Source organism: Misgurnus anguillicaudatus, chromosome 1, assembly GCF_027580225.2.
Source record: "Misgurnus anguillicaudatus chromosome 1, ASM2758022v2, whole genome shotgun sequence".
NCBI classification, from domain to species: domain Eukaryota; kingdom Metazoa; phylum Chordata; class Actinopteri; order Cypriniformes; family Cobitidae; genus Misgurnus; species Misgurnus anguillicaudatus.
In genome coordinates this window covers 17717879-17738919 of record NC_073337.2, presented here as the reverse complement: position 1 = coordinate 17738919, position 21041 = coordinate 17717879, and the positions used below count along the sequence as shown (strand labels likewise).

The following is a 21041-nucleotide window of genomic DNA, read 5'->3' as shown; positions in this document are numbered from 1 at the left end:
TAATTGGAAAGTTATTAAGTTATATCTTGATGTAGAGATTGCAAACTTGTAGAGTCTAGAAAAGTGTCTGATTTCCACAAAATATTCACCTGTCACTTGGTAAAATGTGAATGGCAGCAAAATCTAATTGTCTAGTCCTCACAATGTCAATGATGAAATGATGAATGATGAAATCTCATAGACGTGCTGTCATCTAAGATTGTCCCAATTCAGTGTGACTGAAGAGAGAGGTGTGTCCAATTATTAAAGTCTCTGTAAAGTCAATCTTGAAAATTATTTTTAATCACATCACAAATGTTAGAAATGTATTGCTGAAGCATGGCACAAAGACTCTGTAGTCCTAACTTTCAGAGTAAGATCGTTTAACAGTTTTTCACCTTTTCTGAGTTTAGGATTTTATGTAAGGCAGGGCTTAAACAGTGGCTCAATGACACACTTGAGCCACTGCGCATGGCCCCGCCCATAAAACAACCGCAAGCATCCATTCAGGTTGAAGCAGTATTTAAAAGTTGAGAGAGACTTTGCCCGTGAGTGGGCATGGTTTCAGCGCACACAGTGGACACACCCCCACAGTATGTGAGGAGAGAATGCAGCCTATTTTTTCAATATTTTGATAATTTATTTTATTTACCTGCCGGTCTTTTTTCAATATTCAAATGTTAATAACACCTATTGCGGTAGCACTTTATTTTACAGTATGTGTACTTACCCTGTCCATACGTATATGGTAAATACGTTGTACTTACAGACAAATGTATGGTACTTACTTTTGAGTATTTACATGGTAATTAAATGGCATCATTACTGTACTTACCAGTGGTACATACTTACTAACTCTACATAGGTGCTGGGTAACACCAGATATATACTTGTAGTGTAGGTATACTGTAATTAACAAGAAACACTGCTGTACTTACAAATGCATGTACAATATAAGTAATGACAGGTACTTATGACAGTGTACATATATGATAACTAATAACAAACACTACTGTACCAGGGCTCCAGACTGCCACCAAATGGTGGCATTTTGCCACCAAAATTTGAGAGTGTGCTACTGAATTTTACATCCAGTCGCACATGTGTGACCAGTAAATTTGACCTCTTTTTTTTGATGTGACACTGAATTTGAAACAGCACATTGTACTTTCTGCATCTATCATCAAAGTATTTATTAGTAATACATTGGAAATTAGTAGAAATGTGAATATTTGGTTAGCATAAACCAAACCTAAATTTTCTGGTTGTGCCCCTAAAATTTTCAGTTGGGGGTCACGGTGCTCCTAGTGAAAAAAGTTAGTCTGGAGCCATGTGTACATGTAGAAATTGTATGTACATGGTAAGTGTTTAGTACATTAAGGCCAGTGTAAGGTAATGACCAGTGTAATGAGTTAATGAATATAGTGTATGTATCCTGAACTTATGAGAAACACTACTGTACTTACAAATTCTATATACATTGTATATGTGTTGTACTTACAGGTCAGTAACAGGTACTTATAGTGCACATATATGATCACTAATAAAAAATGACTGATGTGCCATTTTTGTACTCAATATCTTTGTCCTGTATTTATTGCTTTAAACCCAAGCATTGAATACTGTACGCATTAACTACTGGATACATTTATTGGTACGTGATAACTGCATGGAAACAGGAGTGTAAAATAAAGTGTTGCATTATTGCACAGGACCTACCACCTTAGATATAGCATAGTATACATATGCCACTGTGAGTTATAATAACTACTAAGTTCATAAAATAGGATGCATTGTTGTAGAGAACTTATATTGTACATTCATTTGTAAGTACAGTAGTGTTTCTTGTTAGAAACTGTATACAGTACCTACACTATAAGTATGTATCTGGTATTACCTAGTACTTATTACATAATAATTACCAAGTATGTGGCACTGGTGGGTGCAGTAATGATGCCATTTAGTTACCATATAGATACTCTTGGAACTCTTAGAACTACTTACCACACATTTGTCTGTAAGTACAACATATTTACCATATATGTACAAGGTAAGTACACGTACTGTAAAATAAAGTGCTGCCCATTTTTCTGTGGTGTGACAAACTCAGATCACATTTAATATCTGAATTTAAAGGGACTTTAAAAGAGATAATAGAGAATTTTATTTAATGTTAACCATTTTTTTTAACAGAAACAGGTACAGTACATGGCAGAGTTGGGTATTATTTATAGAGGCTCATTTCCTTTATTCATCCTAAAACTAATAAAACTCTCCAGACCTAAAACCCATCACCATTTGTTGATCAAAATCAAACATTACTACCACCTGACAAGATATTATAAAAGTCTTTTACATTTGCTAGAACACCAACACTGCTGATGGCCACCATGGTTAACACCCCACTGTCTAAACGAGGACCCTGGCAAATGCTTTCTCCAGACCGTCCTAGGGCAACAAAATCAGAGTGTGACAGCTGGTTAGGGTGAGAGAGAAGGTAAAATGAGGGAGAGAGATGGCCAGTGCTGGCGTAGACACGAAAACAGGGCAGTTTATGGGAGGCTGATGGAAGCTTGATTGACTGACTCTTGGCCCCAAAAGCTGTGCAGGGGATGTGGTGAGTGGCAGGTCAATCAGGACCTCAGCCCAGTCAGTCGGCCAATCAATTATCAGAGCTGATGGCAGATAGGAGCAGGGGCGCCACGCTTGACATGGCCTGACCCCATCACCTCTATAATGCTGGGAGTGTTTAGTCCAAGACTGCATGAGGCTCTTTGTGGCTCTGCGTATAAGTAAGCAGATAATCTATAGGGAGATCAAGGCTGATTTGCTTTAGTAGAATAGTGGTGGTGTGATGGTTCAGATAAGCACCATTTGCCATTTCTCTATCTTTCTGATGTTCTTTGAACTTTGACCTACAGCTTATAGTGGGGATCATCCAAGCAGCAGAGCTGCCCGCCATGGATATGGGTGGCACGTCTGACCCATACGTAAAGGTCTATCTTCTTCCAGACAAGAAGAAGAAATTTGAGACTAAGGTCCACCGGAAGACACTGAACCCCGTTTTCAACGAGCAGTTCACCTTTAAGGTAGGTTGCAAACATTGCATTCAAGGTATTAAAATGCAAACACGCTGATGAACTCCAGCAGGCGCCCGTCATACAGAAACTGCCATAATTTCTTTTTTGATTGTTCATTAGAGCTTTCAGATTTGTTTTGATCAGACGTCATGTTGCCAGAATGATTCTAGTCTGTAATTACCCCAGTCAGATCTCTAGATTTCTATTAAATTGCTAAGTGAAGTGTCAAATTCTTCAAACAGTTGCGAATGCCTAACTGTGCAGACCCAAGGGGGTAGCGAATGTGTTTGTTTGTTGTTAAGCTAAGCACAGTTTTGACTATGACACTGTACCTTGAGAACAAGACACGATTCGAGACTTTGTGAGATAGATACGTCTTTGACACCTAATCACAACTGCCTCCATTATTGAAATGAAGAGACCGGAGAGCTGGTGTGTGTGATAGCGTCAAGGACAAAATAGCAACCCTTGGGTCTTATCTCTTTCCCGGCCAATCAAGCAGTTTGTCGCCATGTTGGAACAAGTCCTTCGGGATAATGAGTTTTGTCTGAAAAACAGCTCAATTGGAGGCAATCAAGTATCAAATCTCTCCCTCTCTATCTCTCTCTTTCTTTTGAATACATATAGTTTTATAGTCCCATCCTGTCTCGGTAGGTGTGCATTTAATTAATTCACCTCATTGTTAATATATTACAGGTTCCATACACTGAGCTGGGAGGAAAAACTCTGGTGATGACAGTATATGATTTCGATCGCTTCTCTAAACACGATGCTATTGGAGACGTGAAGGTGACCATGAATAAAGTGGATTTCAGTCACGTGACTGAGGAATGGAGGGACCTCCAAAGCGCTGAGAAAGAAGAGGTATGTGATACTGTACCCCCTCACCCATAGCAGCACTAGTTAAGAAATTTGAAATTAATTATAAATTCAAGTGGATTAAACTTAAAAAATTATTTTTAACCCATCGTTGGGTAAATATTGGACAGAACACACAGATGGGTTTAAATTTACCCAATGTTGGGTTGTTGTTACCCAGCCATGGATTATATATAATAACCCATCAATTGGGTTAAAATATTTCAGCGTTGGGTTGAAACAATCAATATTTTCTCAATGCTGGGATCACTGCAAAAAAAGAAAGAATTTCTTACTTAGTATTTTTGTCTTTGTTTTCAGTACAAATATCTAAAAATTCTTAAAGGGACACTCCACTTTTTAAAATACGCTCATTTTCCAGCTCCCCTAGAGTTAAACATTTGATTTTCACCATTTTTGAATCCATTCAGCTGATCTCCGGGTCTGGCGTTATCACTTTTAGCATAGCTTAGCATAATTCATTGAATCTGATTAGACCATTAGCATCGCGCAAAAAAATAAAGTTTAGATATTTTTCCTTTTAAAACTCGACTCTTCTGTAGTTACATCATAAGACCGACGGAAAATTTAAAGTTGTGATTTTCTAGGCAGATATGTCTAAGAACTATACTCTCATTATGGCGTAATAATCAAGGACATTGCTGCCGTAACATGGCTGCAGTAGGCGCAATGATATTACTCAGCGCGTGAAAAAAGTACCCTTGGTAACTTTCAATAGCAAGGGACTATTTGATGAGCGAAATCACCTAAGAAAATAAGTCTGGTTTTAGACAAAAAAAACCTTTTTAAGTGAATTTGTGCTTAAAAGCAAAAAAATCTGCCAAAGGGGTAAGAAGATTTTTCTTGAATTAAGTGTTTAAGGAAAAAAAGATACGAAAAAAAATATTTTTATAAGAAAATAATATATATTTTTTAACCCCATTGGCACAAATTTCACTTAAATTTTATGTTTTTTGTCTAAAAACTATGTAATTTTTGCCATTAAAATGCATCTTAATTCAAAATTTTTTTAGGTATTTGTACTGAAAACAAGACAAAAATACAAAAGAACCTAGCATTTTTAAGAGTGAAGGATTTTTACAGTGTAGAAATGAAACAGTGATACATTTGGTAGACTTTTACAAATTTCCTTTGTCTTTCTTCCCTGAAATTTTCTGGGGACCCCTTAAAACCTTTTGGAGGACCCCCAGATTCCAGTTTTAAAACCCCTGAGCTAATCCACTGCTATTGAATTACAATCAAAATTGAACTGGATAGCGGACTTCCTAAATGAGAATAGCACTAGAAGTGGAGAAGTCCTTCATTCTTTAATTTACTTAAAGGTTCTGCACGGTCAACAGTCACTTGTACCCCGTTTCTCACAATTTTGAATTTTTTTCATAGGGTTACAATATAGTTGTTCACAATGAGAACAAACATACGTTAGCAAGAGAGGGATGGAAATTGCACTGTAAAGGTGAAAAACTTGAGGGTTATCCATCTTCAGTGAAAATGTCAGTTAATCAGCCGGGCCATGCCACGTTTTTCTTAATAAAAAAGTGTGACTTTCCAAGCACTGGTTGGGGAGATTCAATTTTCATGGTAAATGTCATGGAATATAGCATTTAAGCTGTGGTTTCTATGGAAACCGTGTTTTTGTGCCACGGTTCCTCGGTGTAAAGGTTAATTATGACGCTGTCAGATGCCTGCTGAGAGCATGGAGTTGAAGGATATCTGCATACGTTGAAGGTTGCGCCGGTGTAACACTCCATGTCCAGTGAACTAGTGCAGCACTTCAAGTAACGCTTGAGAAAGCTTGAGCAATATTGACTTTTACCAAAGGATCTCTAAAGTGGCGTCCTGAGGGTGACACTTAAAGTGCTTGTAAAAAAACTACGACAAAATATTGCAGCTAATCGTGATTCAATGAAATTTAATTTTATAGTTTTTTTCTAAGGAAAGGAAATTCATTCTTTCCTATTTGAAAATAAGAGATCATTCTGTGTGAATAATTGAATGATGCTGTATTATAATTTTAGACTTGCCGTTGAACTTATTTACCTTGTAAGACTCATTTAATTAAGCTATGAAATGGTATTTTGTATGCGGATGACCTTTTAATAAACAGAAAATCGATTGTGCAGAAAAATGCATAAGCCGTTTGAATATAAAGTAGTGTAACCTTTCCCCCTTCATGTTGTACGTGTTCATAAAAGCGGCTCATGAAATATAAACTCTACATGTCATGAGTAAATGTATTTTTGGTGTGTTACAAATAAAACTTTTGTTTTGATGCCAGTCAATCTTAACGCTTTCATGAGCAATACGAATGGGAGCCGTAAAGATTTATGGTTCCGGTTCCTAGTTCTGCTTATCTATCCTGTCGAAATGTCAAAAAATGCTTTTTGGAAGAAGGAATACTTTCAGTCATCTTTGTGCCTGCTATATTCGATTTCTTTTTCGGCTTTTCTTCTTAAGGACCATTGATTTTTGTTAGAGAATTGATTCAGTGAATTAAATTCAGAGAGGATTTTAGGTTTAGTGCGTTTACTAAGATATCCCTGACTGAACTTTACCATTTTCTACTCGCAGCAAGAGAAGCTAGGCGACATCTGTTTTTCTCTACGGTACGTGCCGACCGCTGGCAAACTGACCGTGGTTGTTCTGGAGGCCAAAAACCTTAAGAAGATGGATGTTGGTGGCCTGTCAGGTGAGTCCAGTTTTTATGTAAGACTGTCATCTGGTGTCTGACACAAATGTGTTGAACTGTGTCTTTATGTTCACACAATCTCTTTTGTATTCATTTAATTATATCTAAAGACAGCTTGCATTAAAATTCACCCCTATTACTTCCTTAAAGGATTAGTCCATTTTCTTAAAAAAATCTTGATAATTTACTCACCACCATGTCATCCAAAATGTTGATGTCTTTCTTTGTTCAGTCGAGAACAAGATATGCTTTTTGAGGAAAACATTCCAGGATTTTTCTCATTTTAATGGGCTTTAATGGAACCCAACACTTAACAGTTTTATTGCGGTTTAAAATTGCAGTTTCAAAGGACTCTAAATGATCCCAAACGAGGCATAAGGGTCTTATCTAGCTAAACAATTGTAATTTTTGGCAGAAAAATTAAAAATATGCACTTTCAAACCATAACTTCTCGTCTTCCTCCGGTCCTGTGATGTGCCACGCAATACGTCTTCACGTAAAGAGGTCACGGATGACGTATCGAAACTAAGCCCCCAGTGTTTACAAGTGTGGAGAAAGAGGACCGTTCCGACATTGTTGTATGTGGAATGATACTAATTAATGTCTTTGTGTAAGTTTATTGTTTAAAATGGTCTGCAAATGTGCGTTTCATATATGTAACACGTGACCTTTCAACGTCATTATGCACTAACGTGAGGTCGCGCTGGCTCGTCACACAGCCAGAGAAAGACGAGAAGTTGTAAATTAAAAGTGCATTTTTTGCGCTAGTTTTTATACGTTTCGCTAGATTGTTTAGAGTCCTTTGAAACTGCATTAAAACTGTTAAGTGTTGGGGTCCATTAAAGTCCATTAAAACGAGAAAAATCCTGGAATGTTTTTTCTCAAAAAACATTATTTCTTCTCAACTGAACAAAGAAAGACATCAATATTTTGGATGACATCATGACAAGAAAATGGACTAATCATTTAATGAACATCATTAGTCTTATTGTGCATGTTTCTGTAGTTGTACAATATTATACATTTTATTATTATATTAATATTATAAATAAAAATAATAAAAAACCAAAATGAATACAAATTTTATTAATATTATAAATAAAAAATAAAATGGTTTTAATAATCATACGGGATCCAAAAAATTACTTTTTTGTGCCCTTGGTGGACACTAGGGAAGGGGGCAATAGTCATAAGGTAGCTACACAATGTCCATTCAAATGAATGCAAACATCCGAATCCCTTTATAATATGAAAGTCCTATTTTACAAGGCCATTCAAGGTCACCTCGTACTTTTCATAGTTATATGATTCTGGGTAGCACATCCACGCAGTTCATTTTAAAACCTGGTGTGATTATATAAAATCCTACTTGTGTGTATAAATTGAGTAAAAGTTATATATTTCGTTCGCTTTATAAGCAATTTTGATTTTTCCTAAAAAAAATTGCTATGCTTTGTGCTTTTGCAAGGACGTTTTCGTATGCACATGACATTATTTTCTGCAGATGTAACCAAGGACACGTAGGCAGTGAAAAATGTTAACCAATGTTATTGCGTCATGTGCGTCTTATGAATAAAGTCCCAATTTTTCACTGAATACGCTCTGAAATACACATTATAAATAAATAAAAGCACAACCCTGTAATTTTCTCATAGCTTACTAGGTTGTCTGTATGTTAATGCGAACTCTCCTCGCCTATATCCTTCACTTCTAAAGTCAGGTACAGTAATGCGTGCACAGTCATTTACAGCTACAAATCCTAAAAGCGCTGAAATGCAGCTTCGAATGATCCTAAACTTGCGCTCGTGAGGAGAGAGGCGCTTTATCAGCTGAAGTAATACGGCTCTGCTGAATTCATGAATACATTTTCACTGTGTAAATTTACAGCTCGGCATTCAGAAATCAGTCCTCATCTGTGTCATAACTACTTAGGAAAAATGGCTCCGGCTTCGCTCATCTATCCTCGCTGATTCATTCGCACCTGGTCCATTTCACCCTGCTGTCAGTGTAGATGGACCATCAGCATCAAACCCACCTGCTGGGAGCCGAGAGCCCCTTCTCATCACTCAGAAATCGCGGGGCAAGCGATTTCAGCCTCGAAAAAACTTTTTTCTTTAGTCCATTAGCATTCCAGTTATAGCCGGCTGTAAACTGTCAGTCACGCTTCATACGCCAACGCATTACTGAAATTAGCATGTTGTGGCGCTATTTGCAGCTTTGGGTTACTTGCTAGTTATGGCTCCTACCGTGTATCATCTTTGCGCCTGTATTGTTTTCGTTTTGCCAGATCGATCAAAGCCATTGCGGTTAAGAGTGCTTTCATTGTCAATTACAAAGATTTTGGCAGATTCTGAAGGTTTATGTTGTTAAATAAGTTCCCTACTGATTTGTCCAGAAAAACATTTCTGTCTGCGCATTGGTTCGGTTTGTTTTTCTGTGGAAGTGGTTCAGATTTAATTGTTGTTACGGGGGAGTTATTCTCAAAGGGATGGCTGCTGAGCATGTCCACAGAGCTGTCACATGATCAGAAACAATAGACCCACATGGATCATGCCAATAATTAGTGACTGTTTCCATTGTGATTCAGCTACAGGGAGGGCGAATCATCACAACACTATAATTTATCCTTTTCTCTGCCCAAACATGGTTGTTTTAGCTGAAGGAAATGTAATTTGAATTAACTCCAAAGAACACTGGTTACCATTATCTGTATTTTGGCTCATTATCCCTTAAGGGTCTACAGGCTTTCATTATGAAAGATTATTCTTTAAATATATGTACAGTAGAATGAAAAGGTATATAAAGTAACAGTAAAGTAAAGTAAGTATCTTATAATTTACTCAACCTTATGTTTTCCCAGATGACTTCACTTTGTCAGTTAAACACAAAGAGATAATTTTATGTTAAAATGCTGTCGTGTTATATTTTAATATGCGAGCTAACATGGCAAAGCTACAAAAAGCGTATCTATGGAAACATGAAGATCAGTGTGTGAAGTTACAATCTGATTGGTTCAATGTTATGTGTTTTTTTATGATGGATGAATGCGCTTGTTGGAGCTTTGCCATGTTAGCTGCCATATAAGAAGATAACATGATTGCTCTTTATATATATATTAATTGCATTCAACTGAAAAAGGGAAGTCGTATACATCTGAGATGGCATGATGGTGAGTAAAGCATAACTGAATTGTCATACTTGGGTGAATACTTGGGTGAATTTTTATTCAAAAAAAAGTCACATAGCATTTATTTTGAAGAACATGGACACATATTTGAGCACTGGAAAAGTGTTGGGTTGATTTTTTTTTTAAAGGGGACATATCATGAAAATCTGACTTTTTTTCATGTTTAAGTGCTATAATCGGGACCCCATTGCTTCTACCAATCTGGAAAATGTGTAAAAGATCAACCCAAAAACTTAGTTTTGGTAAACCATTCTATGCAAACAAAAATAGGTCATTAAAATTTGGCTCCCCTTGTTATGTCAGAAGGGGATAATACGGCCCCTTAATCTGCACTATCCAGCCACCTCACTGTCATTTAGTGCAGAGATCAGCTCATTTGCATTTAAAAGGACACAAATTTGCTCACACCTACAAAGTGGCAATTTTAACATGTTATAATAAATTATCTGTATGGTACTTTAAGCTAGAACTTCATATGCTGTATGTACTCTGAGCACATCAAAGATTTATTGCACATCTTAAAAAAGACTTGAAATGTCCCCTTTAATTGAGAAAAATAGTATTTGCACATTGTCTTGTTAATGTCAGTAGATGTCTCTATGAATTACACCTACTAACAGTAAACATATATGTTATAAGATTTATATATCATCTGAAAGCTGAATTAATAAATTTTTCATTGATGTTTGGTTTGTAAGGACAATATTTGACCGAGATACAACTATTTGAAAATCTGGAATAAAAAAAATCAAAATATTTAGAAAATCACATTTAAATTTGTCCATATGTAGTCCTTAGCAACACTTATTACTAATGATAAATACATTTTTGATATTATTCACGAAATGTACAAAATATTTTCATTAAACATGACCTGTACTTAATATCCTAATGATTTTTGGCATAAAAATCTATAATTTTGACCCATACAATGTATTGTTAGCTATTGCTACAAATATACCCGTGCGACTTATGACTTATGGTTTTGTAGTCCAGGGTCACATACTTCCTATACAGTAGCAGCCGGTGACTTGTTTTTGAATGCAAAGCTTGTCAAAACATGTATTTAGACTGTCATGTGTGTGGCTCGTCATGTGAACATCATGCGTCATGTCTGCTAAAGATGCTTCTAATGGGTTTAAAATAAAAGAAACTCTCACATTTGCCAGATACCCGCTTAAAGAGCACCTATTTCATTGCTAAAAAGCAACGTTATTTTGTGTATTTGTTATAATACAATGTGTTTGCATGGTTTATGGCTCAAAAAACACATTATTTTTTACATACCGTACATTTTTGTAGCTCCAAATTTCACTTTCTTCCTGAAATGCACAGATTTTGTACCAAACTCATCGATTTGAAAAGCGCTGTGTCCCTGATTGGCCAACTAATCTGTACGTTGTGATTGGCCTGAATACGTCTAACGTCGGCTGGAAATGTGACGCTCCTTACCATGTTTGAAAGATTCAGTCACAATGCAATGCTAACAGGTGTTAACTTACAGGCCGAGTCAATGTACTAATACACATCAAAGGAAATGAAAAATGTGTGAATCAGACAATAGGTGCCCTTTAATCTCATGCGTAATCAGAGTTTAGTGTTAAGTGAGTGACTTGCGAGTATTTTGTGAACGTGTGTGTCTCTTTTATCATAAACCCTTTCGACGTGTGTGCAGCAGGCACTTATTTTGATGCATGATGCCCATACAGTAGGTTCACATGAGGCACCAAACTCATATTTTGACATGACGATGCCACACACATGATAGGCCAAAAACATATTTTAAATTCCTGCCCCTCGGAAGAAAAGTCAGGCATTCTTCATACACCAACTGCAAAATTGCTCTGAAAATATGGGACAATCGTTCCAGGATTACTTTTCTATAGGAATACTTGTTTGTGCATATCCCATATTTCTAAAGATTTTGTATCGGTTTGTAACATTTTATATTGTTACATATCATGTAATGAGTAATGACTTAGTAGTAATTGTTGTAATTCTTTTTGTGGCCACTGTATACTTACTATTTATTGTATTATATATTTAAACATACTTCTATTTTTGCCCTAGTAATGAAAATCACATGTTGTGTATTATTTAAAAACATCAGCTTGCTCCAACTTGCAGTAGACACAGAGGACCATGTGTGCACTGGGAGATTGTATGTTGATGTCCTACAAAACAGCTTTTACGCAATACATGCAGTCCACCGCTAGGAGACACCTACGAGTCTTGAGCATACTTGACTGGTTGCCTACATGCAGGAGCCAATAAAAACATACCACCACATCAGAGACGCGAGACAGTTTTATTTTCACTTGGATTTTCAGTATCCTTTTATATGAGGTTCTCAAGTGACAATATGGCCCATAAACACAAGCCATTACAAGCACTGCCAACTCATTGAACCGCAAAGTTCGGACTTGAAGATTAGCACAGATTTCCCAAAAAACCTTAAAACCTCTGTTGCCAAGCAACCGGTTTAAAGATCACCATGAAAATTTGGCATGGTAAAGCTCAACATCATAAATATCAATAGTCCATATTTTCACCTTTGTGAATGAGGATGAAGTGATTAGCCACATTTTTTTCAGTCCTGCAGTGTTCATGTTAGTTCAATAGGAGGTGCTGTTCTGCTCTTATAGAGAAAGTTTCTATTGCATCCCATATGGTGAATTAATGTGACCTCAGTGCCATTAAAGTAATTTGGTAAAGTGAAAATATGTGTGCATTTAAAAGTGTATTTCATGCATAAAGAGATGTTTGATTTAGTAACAGCAAGTCATTAAATCTTTGCTGCCTTGTTCCTAATATGGTATGGGTGTAAAGTTCAGTATATACTTTGAAAGACTCTCTCTGCCTCTCTCTCTCTCTATCTCTCTCTCTCTATCTCTCTCTCTCTCTCTCTCTCTCTCTCTCTCTCTCTCTCTCTCTCTCTCTTTCTGTCTCGTTTCTCCTCGCTCGCCCATTCTCTCTGTCTGGAATGTGCTACTCTGGCTCTTTTTGCATTTTTAAGGTCAGTTTACAAGAAGGGGGTGATTTAATATTTACAAAATCCCAAGAAAAAGATAAGAAAAGAGAAAAAGTGACAGAAAAGTTTTAAAACATCGTAGAATCTATTAGATTTAGTCGTTCTTTACTCCAATACTGTTACTATATCCATTTTTATTGTAAGGCTCAGGAAGGCAGATGAAATATCTTATTGCCACCTCTTTACGGTCACATTGTAACACAATGAATACACATTCTCTTTTATTTAGAAATAGGAGGGCGTAAAGACGTGAAATCAGATATGTTGCTATATTTCATTCTTTATTTGTATTGTGAAGTTTCAATCAAAAAGCTATTGTGAGAAAGATGAGTATGTGCCGGGAGTGGGTGAGGTAAACGGATGATAAGAGATGCATGATGGGAACAGACAATAAGAGGTGAGAATGGATAGTGTTGAGTGAAAGATTGATGGGTCTCTTTAGGTTACAGTGGGACACAAGTCAGACTTAGTTTCTGTAGCTCAACTGGCAAAGCATCGCAGTAGCAGCACAAAGTCATGGGTTTGATTAAAATAACTTTAGTCAAACTGATCAAAAATGTGTCTACATAGAAATGCGTAGATAGATGATAGATCTATAAATGATGTCCAGAACCACAAAAGGGGTCATGGTCTTTTTTAGCATCTAACTCAAGTTTGACCATTTTATTAACTGTTATTGTATGTGCAAGAGATCTTAGTTTAAAGGTGCAGTGTGGGTGTTTTAGTGGCATCCAGTGGTGAGACTGCGAATTGCAACTAACCTCAATTTCAAAATACAAAGGGAAGCTACGGTAGCTGCCAAAGGACAAACGTGTCATTGACTGAGACAGAGGGAGGAAACGCGCTCTGTTGAACAGTTTGTTCATTTAGGGCTACTGTAGAAACATAGCGGCAACTTCCATGTAAGGAGACCCGCGGTGTATGTAGATAAAAAACGATAATTTTAAGGTAATAAAAACAATACAGTTTATTTTGTAAGGTCTTTATACACCACTGATAATAGTTATGTATATTATATTGCATTTCTGTCAAAAGATCCTTCTAAAAGTAACACATCGCACCCTTTAAAGAAGATTTGTACAGTGAACATCTTTGACACTGGACTAACTTATGACCCAGATGCATAGTGAAATCTTTATAATTTGGTAGCCGAAAAACTTGGAAAAAATGGTCCCTAGCTGTCAGTGGAGCGATACCCTTCCTAAAAGTCCACCGTTGCACATAAGAAGTTTACAATTAGTATTTTATCGATACATATTGGTACCAAAGACTGCATATTAGTAAATCAAATATATACATGTGGGTGATTCTCACGAAATTCAGATTTAGAAGGTGTCCAGCATCAGAATTTTTAAAAAGCCCTTGAATCCAATTTATTTATTTTTTGCACATATAAGATTAAGGTCTGAACTTACTGTAACCATTATTTTTAGAGGATTTAAAAATATATTTCCTATAGAATTATTTACATTTTTTTAATTATCTTTACCGCAACATGATATTACATTAAATATATGCATTTACAAACTCATGTTTCGGTAATGAGAACTAAAAAGTTGTCTAGGTACTATGACAAACAAAATTTTAACTTTTATCTGGAGAGAAAAAATAAGAACTGCTAACCTGCTAGCCATCTTGAGTGTCACAGTCAATTATGTCCCTTCCAACAATTTATTTTTTGAAAATGTTCCTTGAGGGCTTAAACAATGATTGAAAATTGTTGCGGAGGATGAGAAAATCTTTCTTGGACACATTTATATTTCTTATTATTGTCTCTACATTTACCAATGATCACTAAATACCACATGTTTCTTTACTGTAAATGTTTATAGTATAACATGCACTGAAGCTTTTTATTTTTTAATTATAAATATTTCCATGTTAAAGAACCCAAATCCAGTCATGGACACGTTGCGCTAATGAAAATTTTCCCCTTAAATGTGGAAAAAAACTGGTTTGTATGATGTCATTTGAAATCATGTGCAAAATAGTACATGAAGAGTTACATGTTTGTAACTGTATGCTTCTTATTTTGATACTCTTACTTTGCATTTACTTTTCATGACACCTCATAAGTCTAATTTTGCGATAATCACCCACATATGTACCTAAATAGTACATATTACAAACGTTTTAAATGGTACAGCCCCAATGACCATTTTGTTTGGCAGTGTATAATGATTAAAAATGGTGTTTTACTTTAAATACCATTTTAACTTGTCATGTCCTTTTCTTACATGTTGTTAGATCCCTACGTGAAGATCCACCTGATGCAGAACGGCAAGCGGCTGAAGAAGAAGAAAACGACAATCAAAAAGAACACCCTCAACCCTTACTACAACGAGTCTTTCAGTTTCGAAGTGCCATTCGAACAAATCCAGGTAATTTCTGTCTTTATTAGTCGAGTCTCAATGCACCGTAACCGAAGTCTGATACGCCAGCCTCAAATCCAATGCAAATTCTCATTTTCCAACTCTGTTGTCGGCAATTACTGTTTGAAGAAACGCCTCACATCAAATTTATAGAGACGGCTATAAAAGGCCAAAAAGTAACTTGGGAAGCACGATAAAGCCCTGCATGAGGCTTTTAAAAAGTTTGCTTGCTAATTATTCGGAGAATCAAATGGATGCGATGCTTGGTAGTGCAATAAAAGTAAATTTGCTTCAAATTGATTTAGCATTTCACAGTTCACCGAATACATTTTATGCTTTGGGTAAGCTACTTTAAATGCGAAGTGCGTCTGGAGGTCTGTCGGTTAACCCTACCTCCCCATTCAGACAAATAAAGTGGCTTTCCCCAACTAACAGTTTCCAGCTTAGTGTATATCCCTCAATATTTCATTATATGGCAAATTAGCATTGGCTTATGAGAACAATAGCCCCAGGCTGCTTCTCACTGGTCAGTGTAATCCAAGCAGAGAGGTGAATCGAAGGATAATCAGGGCTCTGGAGATGCTAATTCACGTCGTTTGCTTGCTTTTAATGCTCGGATGGGATCGGGCTCTAAAGTAAGCAAGCTTGCTGTGAGCCATTGACCCTAAACTTTCCCATACTGTAGTTATCCTGACCTCTTTGATGGCACTCGATGGCCCTTTGTGGTATTCAACAAGAATGCTCTTCAAAGGGTCAGACTGTTACAAAGTAGCAGGACCTCGAACAGACTCTCACACTGAGATAATTGTGGTGGTATTTGCGAAAATGGTCCATGACGTGAACTGTTGCGTCAGTGTGTACTTTTGTTTTTGAGCAAGCCAGTAACACAGGGTAAGACGTTCAACATATTCTCCATAAAAAATAGCCTCATCGGTAGACAATATAATAGCAGTTATTATTTTTAATCAATCTGTGTCATACCATAATCGTGTCTCTTCGATTTCTGTTACAGAAAGTTCAAGTTGTTATAACTGTTCTGGACTATGACAAGATTGGCAAGAACGATGCCATCGGCAAAGTGTTTGTGGGCTTAAACAGCTCAGGCACCGAGCTCCGTCATTGGTCAGATATGCTGGCCAATCCAAGGAGACCCATCGCTCAATGGCACGTGCTGAAGCCAGAAGAGGAAGTGGATGCCCAGCTGTCCGCTCAGAAAAAATAGACCCCCCCAAACTTATCCGTGTAGTGCTCTTTACCCAGTGCGTGTAAATACCTCAGTGATATAAGGATTCATGCACCCTCACTTTTAATTTCTTGTCTTACAAATCCGCCTTTTTTCGGTATTTGGACGAGCCCCATCCCCTCAAGATGTCGTGCTGTTATGTCGGTCCATCAATAAACTTTTCCCTCTCCGTTATTGTTTCACCTCCATCCACGACCTTAAAATGCCCAACCAAATGCCCCCTTCTTTTAAGCAATATGATCTGTATAGATAGCGCATGACTGGAGGAACTTATTGTACCACAGGTGTATATATCAGTATGCAGACAAAACTGATTTCTAGTTTGTGTGTTTGTACGTTGTTACCCGTTTCCTAATCTGTGTATATCTCGATGTTTTTAATAAGATGTTCTATTTTAAATTATGTAAATGGAGACATAGAAGAGCCAATATTATATATATATATATCTAACAGGATTTAAGAATTTTACCTTATTGCATTCCACTTAAATATGCGATATATATCTATATACATAAATATTTACGAGTTAAAGAATTTCAACCTGCAAGATGCTAGTGGAGGTAAACTCACTCACTTTGTGAAGGACGGTTTTACGGTTCGTGTTTACTTAAGGGAAAAAAAAGGATATAACGTATATACAATACACGCAAAACACAAAGGCCATTAACTAATATGGTTTATAAATATAATATGCTGCTGGAAATTAAACAAGCACATGATTTCGTAATAACTTTTTGTACTAATTGATTAAAATCGAGGACCTGTGCGCTTTGCTACTTTATTCCAACAATTTGTTACTTGACGAAAACCAATCAGCCTTTTAATTTGTATTTCTTTTTAGACCTACATATGCTGATGCTTACTTTAAGTGAAACGGGTCCCCAGTTTGATTTATCTTCCTAAACCAATTTGTCTCCTTTACTGGAAACTGACCATTTATGGACCAGTCAAAAGCTGTAGCCGTTGTGTCCTTGAAGCTTGTTTAACAATGTTTCGTGCTTACTTTCAATTCATTCTGTTGAGGATTTATGGTTCAGCCTCCAAAAATTGAAACCAGGAGTTTAGCTTTAAGACTATTTTTTAGATTAAGTCGACGTCTGAATATTTTTGGTAACTGCATGATTTTTTTAACGATCTTTGCTAAAGGCTGGGTAACGGGTAGGAGTTTTATTTACACCGGGGCGTCTGTTTCAGAAGACTCCCTTGCCTTCAATCAAAAGGTTCAATCAAACGTTGAGAGAAGCGGTCGGTCCGACGTTGATGGAGGAGCTTTTAAACACTGCCATTTTTTTCAGGGAGGTACCAAATGTACATGACCCCTCCCTCCATGCACACTCCACTTAGTTAATAGTGGTTGTAGCTTTGGTTCATCGAGGAACTATGTATTTTGGCCACAATGGTGCCCTAAACAGCAGTCTTTGCTTTTTGTTGCCTTCAAACAGTGACAATAGAGTTAGCCATGCTTAACTGCCAATCCTTTTCCCCCCGTGGCTACTATTTTGCACTGTACCATCTCTAAAACGACAATGTTGACTTTGTCTAGGACACCGGGTCGGAAACTGAGCACAGTTTATTCAATCAAAACCACACGAACGCAAACAAAGGCTGCCGGCCAGTTTCGACGTCTCGGCCAAATCTTTAACAATAACCGTAAAAGTTAATGGTCTGCACAGGTGATTACGTTACATACTAATGTCCTTTACTACGGGTCTAACAAGAGGCTAAAGAGAAGTTTAGTCCATTAAAACCATGAGTTATCTTGGAGGAACCTCTTGTGTACACTAGATGCTAGCTTGAGGAGTTACTAAGTGTTTTCAATGTTACTATGTAGGTGATAGCGCTGTTACGTAAAAAGAAAAAGAAGAAAAAAGCTATTCGTCATTCCATAGGAGTCTCTAAAGACTGCTTTGTGTCTCACTGTGACTGCGGTGTGTGCTTAGCGTTGTAGTTCTCAGTAGGTAGCGGCCACCTTGTACTATAGTGACGTTGTGCTACCATTCCTATTACAAAAGCAAGAGTGCGAATGAATTAACGAAAGCACGTCAATCGAGCATCTTCGGCGGTTTCTAACGAAGATTCCTATAGGGCGTGCGGGTCGATTCACACAGCGTTTTGTCGAGCACTGTGCAATATTTGTATGTTCATCTTTAGTGTTGAAATAATGGGCGGCATTGCCCGATGGGGGATAAAAAATAAAAATAAAAGTAAATCGTGTTCCATTTAGTCTAGTTACTACTGTAGGTCACAAGCACATGATGTGTAGTTTGGAGCTCAAGATGTGTGTAAACATGTTAAGGATTCCTCCATTTCTTTTCCCCATTGAATTTTCCTGCACACAGATCCAACCATTCAAATATTCGGGTTAACATATAGGTCGTAACCCAGAGATAATTTATATATATACAGCATATAAATATATAAATATAAAAATCAGTACCCATCCAAAATAAGTGTATATATTTTTATATTTGTCTTAATTTCCTCATTATTGAGAATCGTATCTTGTTATTGAAACTTCTATGTTGTACTATGAATATGATTGGCTGTACCATTTTGTTAGCACTGTTACCATGACTATTATCTGGTTATTGTTTCTTTAGTGCCCTATCGACCACTATCATTTTATATTTATTATGGAAATCAGAATGTACAGTACGGACTGTGTGTTTTGTTTTAACTTTTTATCGTGGGACCAAGTATAGTTGGCACTTTCATTTCAATGTCGCAATAAATATTGATTCATGTGTTGCTGAATATGATTTCTTACCCCGTACGTGGAGACTCCAAATGACGTATAATCGCAACTACGGTACGAATTATTACTCGACTAAAACGACTCCTATGTTAACTTACGTACTCTCATTTATAACAGTATCTACAATATCTTATTATATAAGGATAAAATGGAGTTTATAAATGTAACAGTAATATACTTATGTCATATAGCAAAAATATAATTTTAGATGTCTACCCATAATTAAAAAAAATACTTGATGTAGAGTAAAAGACAGCATTGCTTGCACTTTAGAGGTTTGTAAAGTAGTACGAAAAGCCATTTTAGCCCCGCGAAGCAATGCTGTCTTTTTCCGAAGCTTACCAAAGCACGCAAACAAACAGTTCTGACTGCACCCAATAAGCACCACATACTGTAACGAATCATACTCCGATGCTCAACGACGACAAAAAGCCACACTTAACCTTTTAAGAAAAAGCTGTGTAAAGAATTAGAATCTGATGCTGTAGGGAAATCCTAGTTGCCTTTGTGTATATCAACTGCCTGCTTGAGTATTTTTCTGTGTGTGGAAATTTTCTCTGTAATCTTGTAGAACTGTTCGGGGTGTTTTTTCCTGCCATACAGCTGGCTCGAGCGGCGAGCTGACAGTTATATTGCTGTGTATACCTTCATTTTTGATGAGGTGTTTTACAATTTTGTTTCACTTTGTGTAGTGATTCACTCTGTGGAGTTTCTGACTGTTGTTATATAACTTCATATACACAAATGTTCAATAAAAATGTTTTATTTCCTGTTGATACAGAAGTTTCTCAAGAGCTTTTTTCTCTCTATAAAGTAATTGCATCTGATTGAATGACGTCTTAAGAAATCTACAGGTGCATTTATTCATATCGGAAGTGAAACAATTTCCATGTATTCAGTTCGAAATCCTCCTTTGCAGGCTTACTGAAACCCAAAAAATGTATCCTCACAGTAGTTCGGGCTTTCAGCGCATGGAAGCGCTGATAATGAAATATGGGCTCCTTCGAGAACAAGATAAGAGAGGTGTGTGAGTGTGTACGTGGGGGTCTCTGGGCTATCAGCTCCTCGGGATCAAATGCATTTTGGTATACATGACTTTGACCACCTCGCACCATTACGTACGTATTACACAGCAGCCGCCTGCTTCATCTCTGAGGAGATCTTCAAGGTCTGCTTAAGAGCAATGAATATGAGATGAGACCTGTGACTGTGTGTGCGATCAAACTCAAGCATCTGAGAAAGGATACAAATCCTTCAGATATAAAATCCTCATGGTGCTTTTCCATCTATTGCAAGGTGGAGATATAATCTCCATACTAGGATTAAACTACCATGAATTGTCAAGTAATCTGTTTATGCTTTTCTATAATAATAGATCATATTTTGGCAGGTGTAGAGTGTAAGGCACCTTATGCCACTTTACTAGTTTTTTTAAACCAGACCAGCAGAGGGCACATCATCTGAAGATTGGCTTGCAACAACTCAAACCAAAAAACTCTTTGGTTTGATTGAATGTAATTTAATTTTAAAGTGATAGTTCACCACAAAATGAATATTCTGTCATCAGTTTCTCACTGTCATGTTTTTACAAACCTATATTTTTTTGTTTTGTTTTGCTGAACACGAAGAGGGATGTTTTGGGGAATGTTTGTGGCCAAACCAGCCCCATTTACTTCCATAGTATTCTTTTACCCTACTATGGAAGTCAGTGGGGCCTCTGATCTGTTTGGTTACAAACACTTCTTAAAGTGTCTTTCTTCGTGTTCCTCAGAACAAGTAAATGATTTTTGGGTGAAGTCTTCAATCTATGCCAGTGTTTTACTTAA

General features: G+C 36.9%; 1 protein-coding gene across 5 annotated transcripts in view; it reads left to right on the top strand.

Moving 5' to 3' along the window:
* syt1a (synaptotagmin Ia) overlaps positions 1 to 19998 on the top strand; it is a 246624-nt gene extending 226626 nt beyond the window's left edge. For all 5 annotated transcript variants that reach the window (XM_073867486.1, XM_073867482.1, XM_073867489.1 and 2 more), the window contains 5 exons: positions 2901 to 3068; positions 3756 to 3923; positions 6510 to 6627; positions 15093 to 15226; positions 16230 to 19998. In XM_073867486.1, the coding sequence (XP_073723587.1) occupies positions 2901 to 3068; positions 3756 to 3923; positions 6510 to 6627; positions 15093 to 15226; positions 16230 to 16439 (798 nt within the window). In that variant the 3' untranslated portion in view covers positions 16440 to 19998. The remainder of the gene's footprint in view (positions 1 to 2900; positions 3069 to 3755; positions 3924 to 6509; positions 6628 to 15092; positions 15227 to 16229) is intronic.
* The last annotated feature ends 1043 nt before the right edge of the window (positions 19999 to 21041 follow it).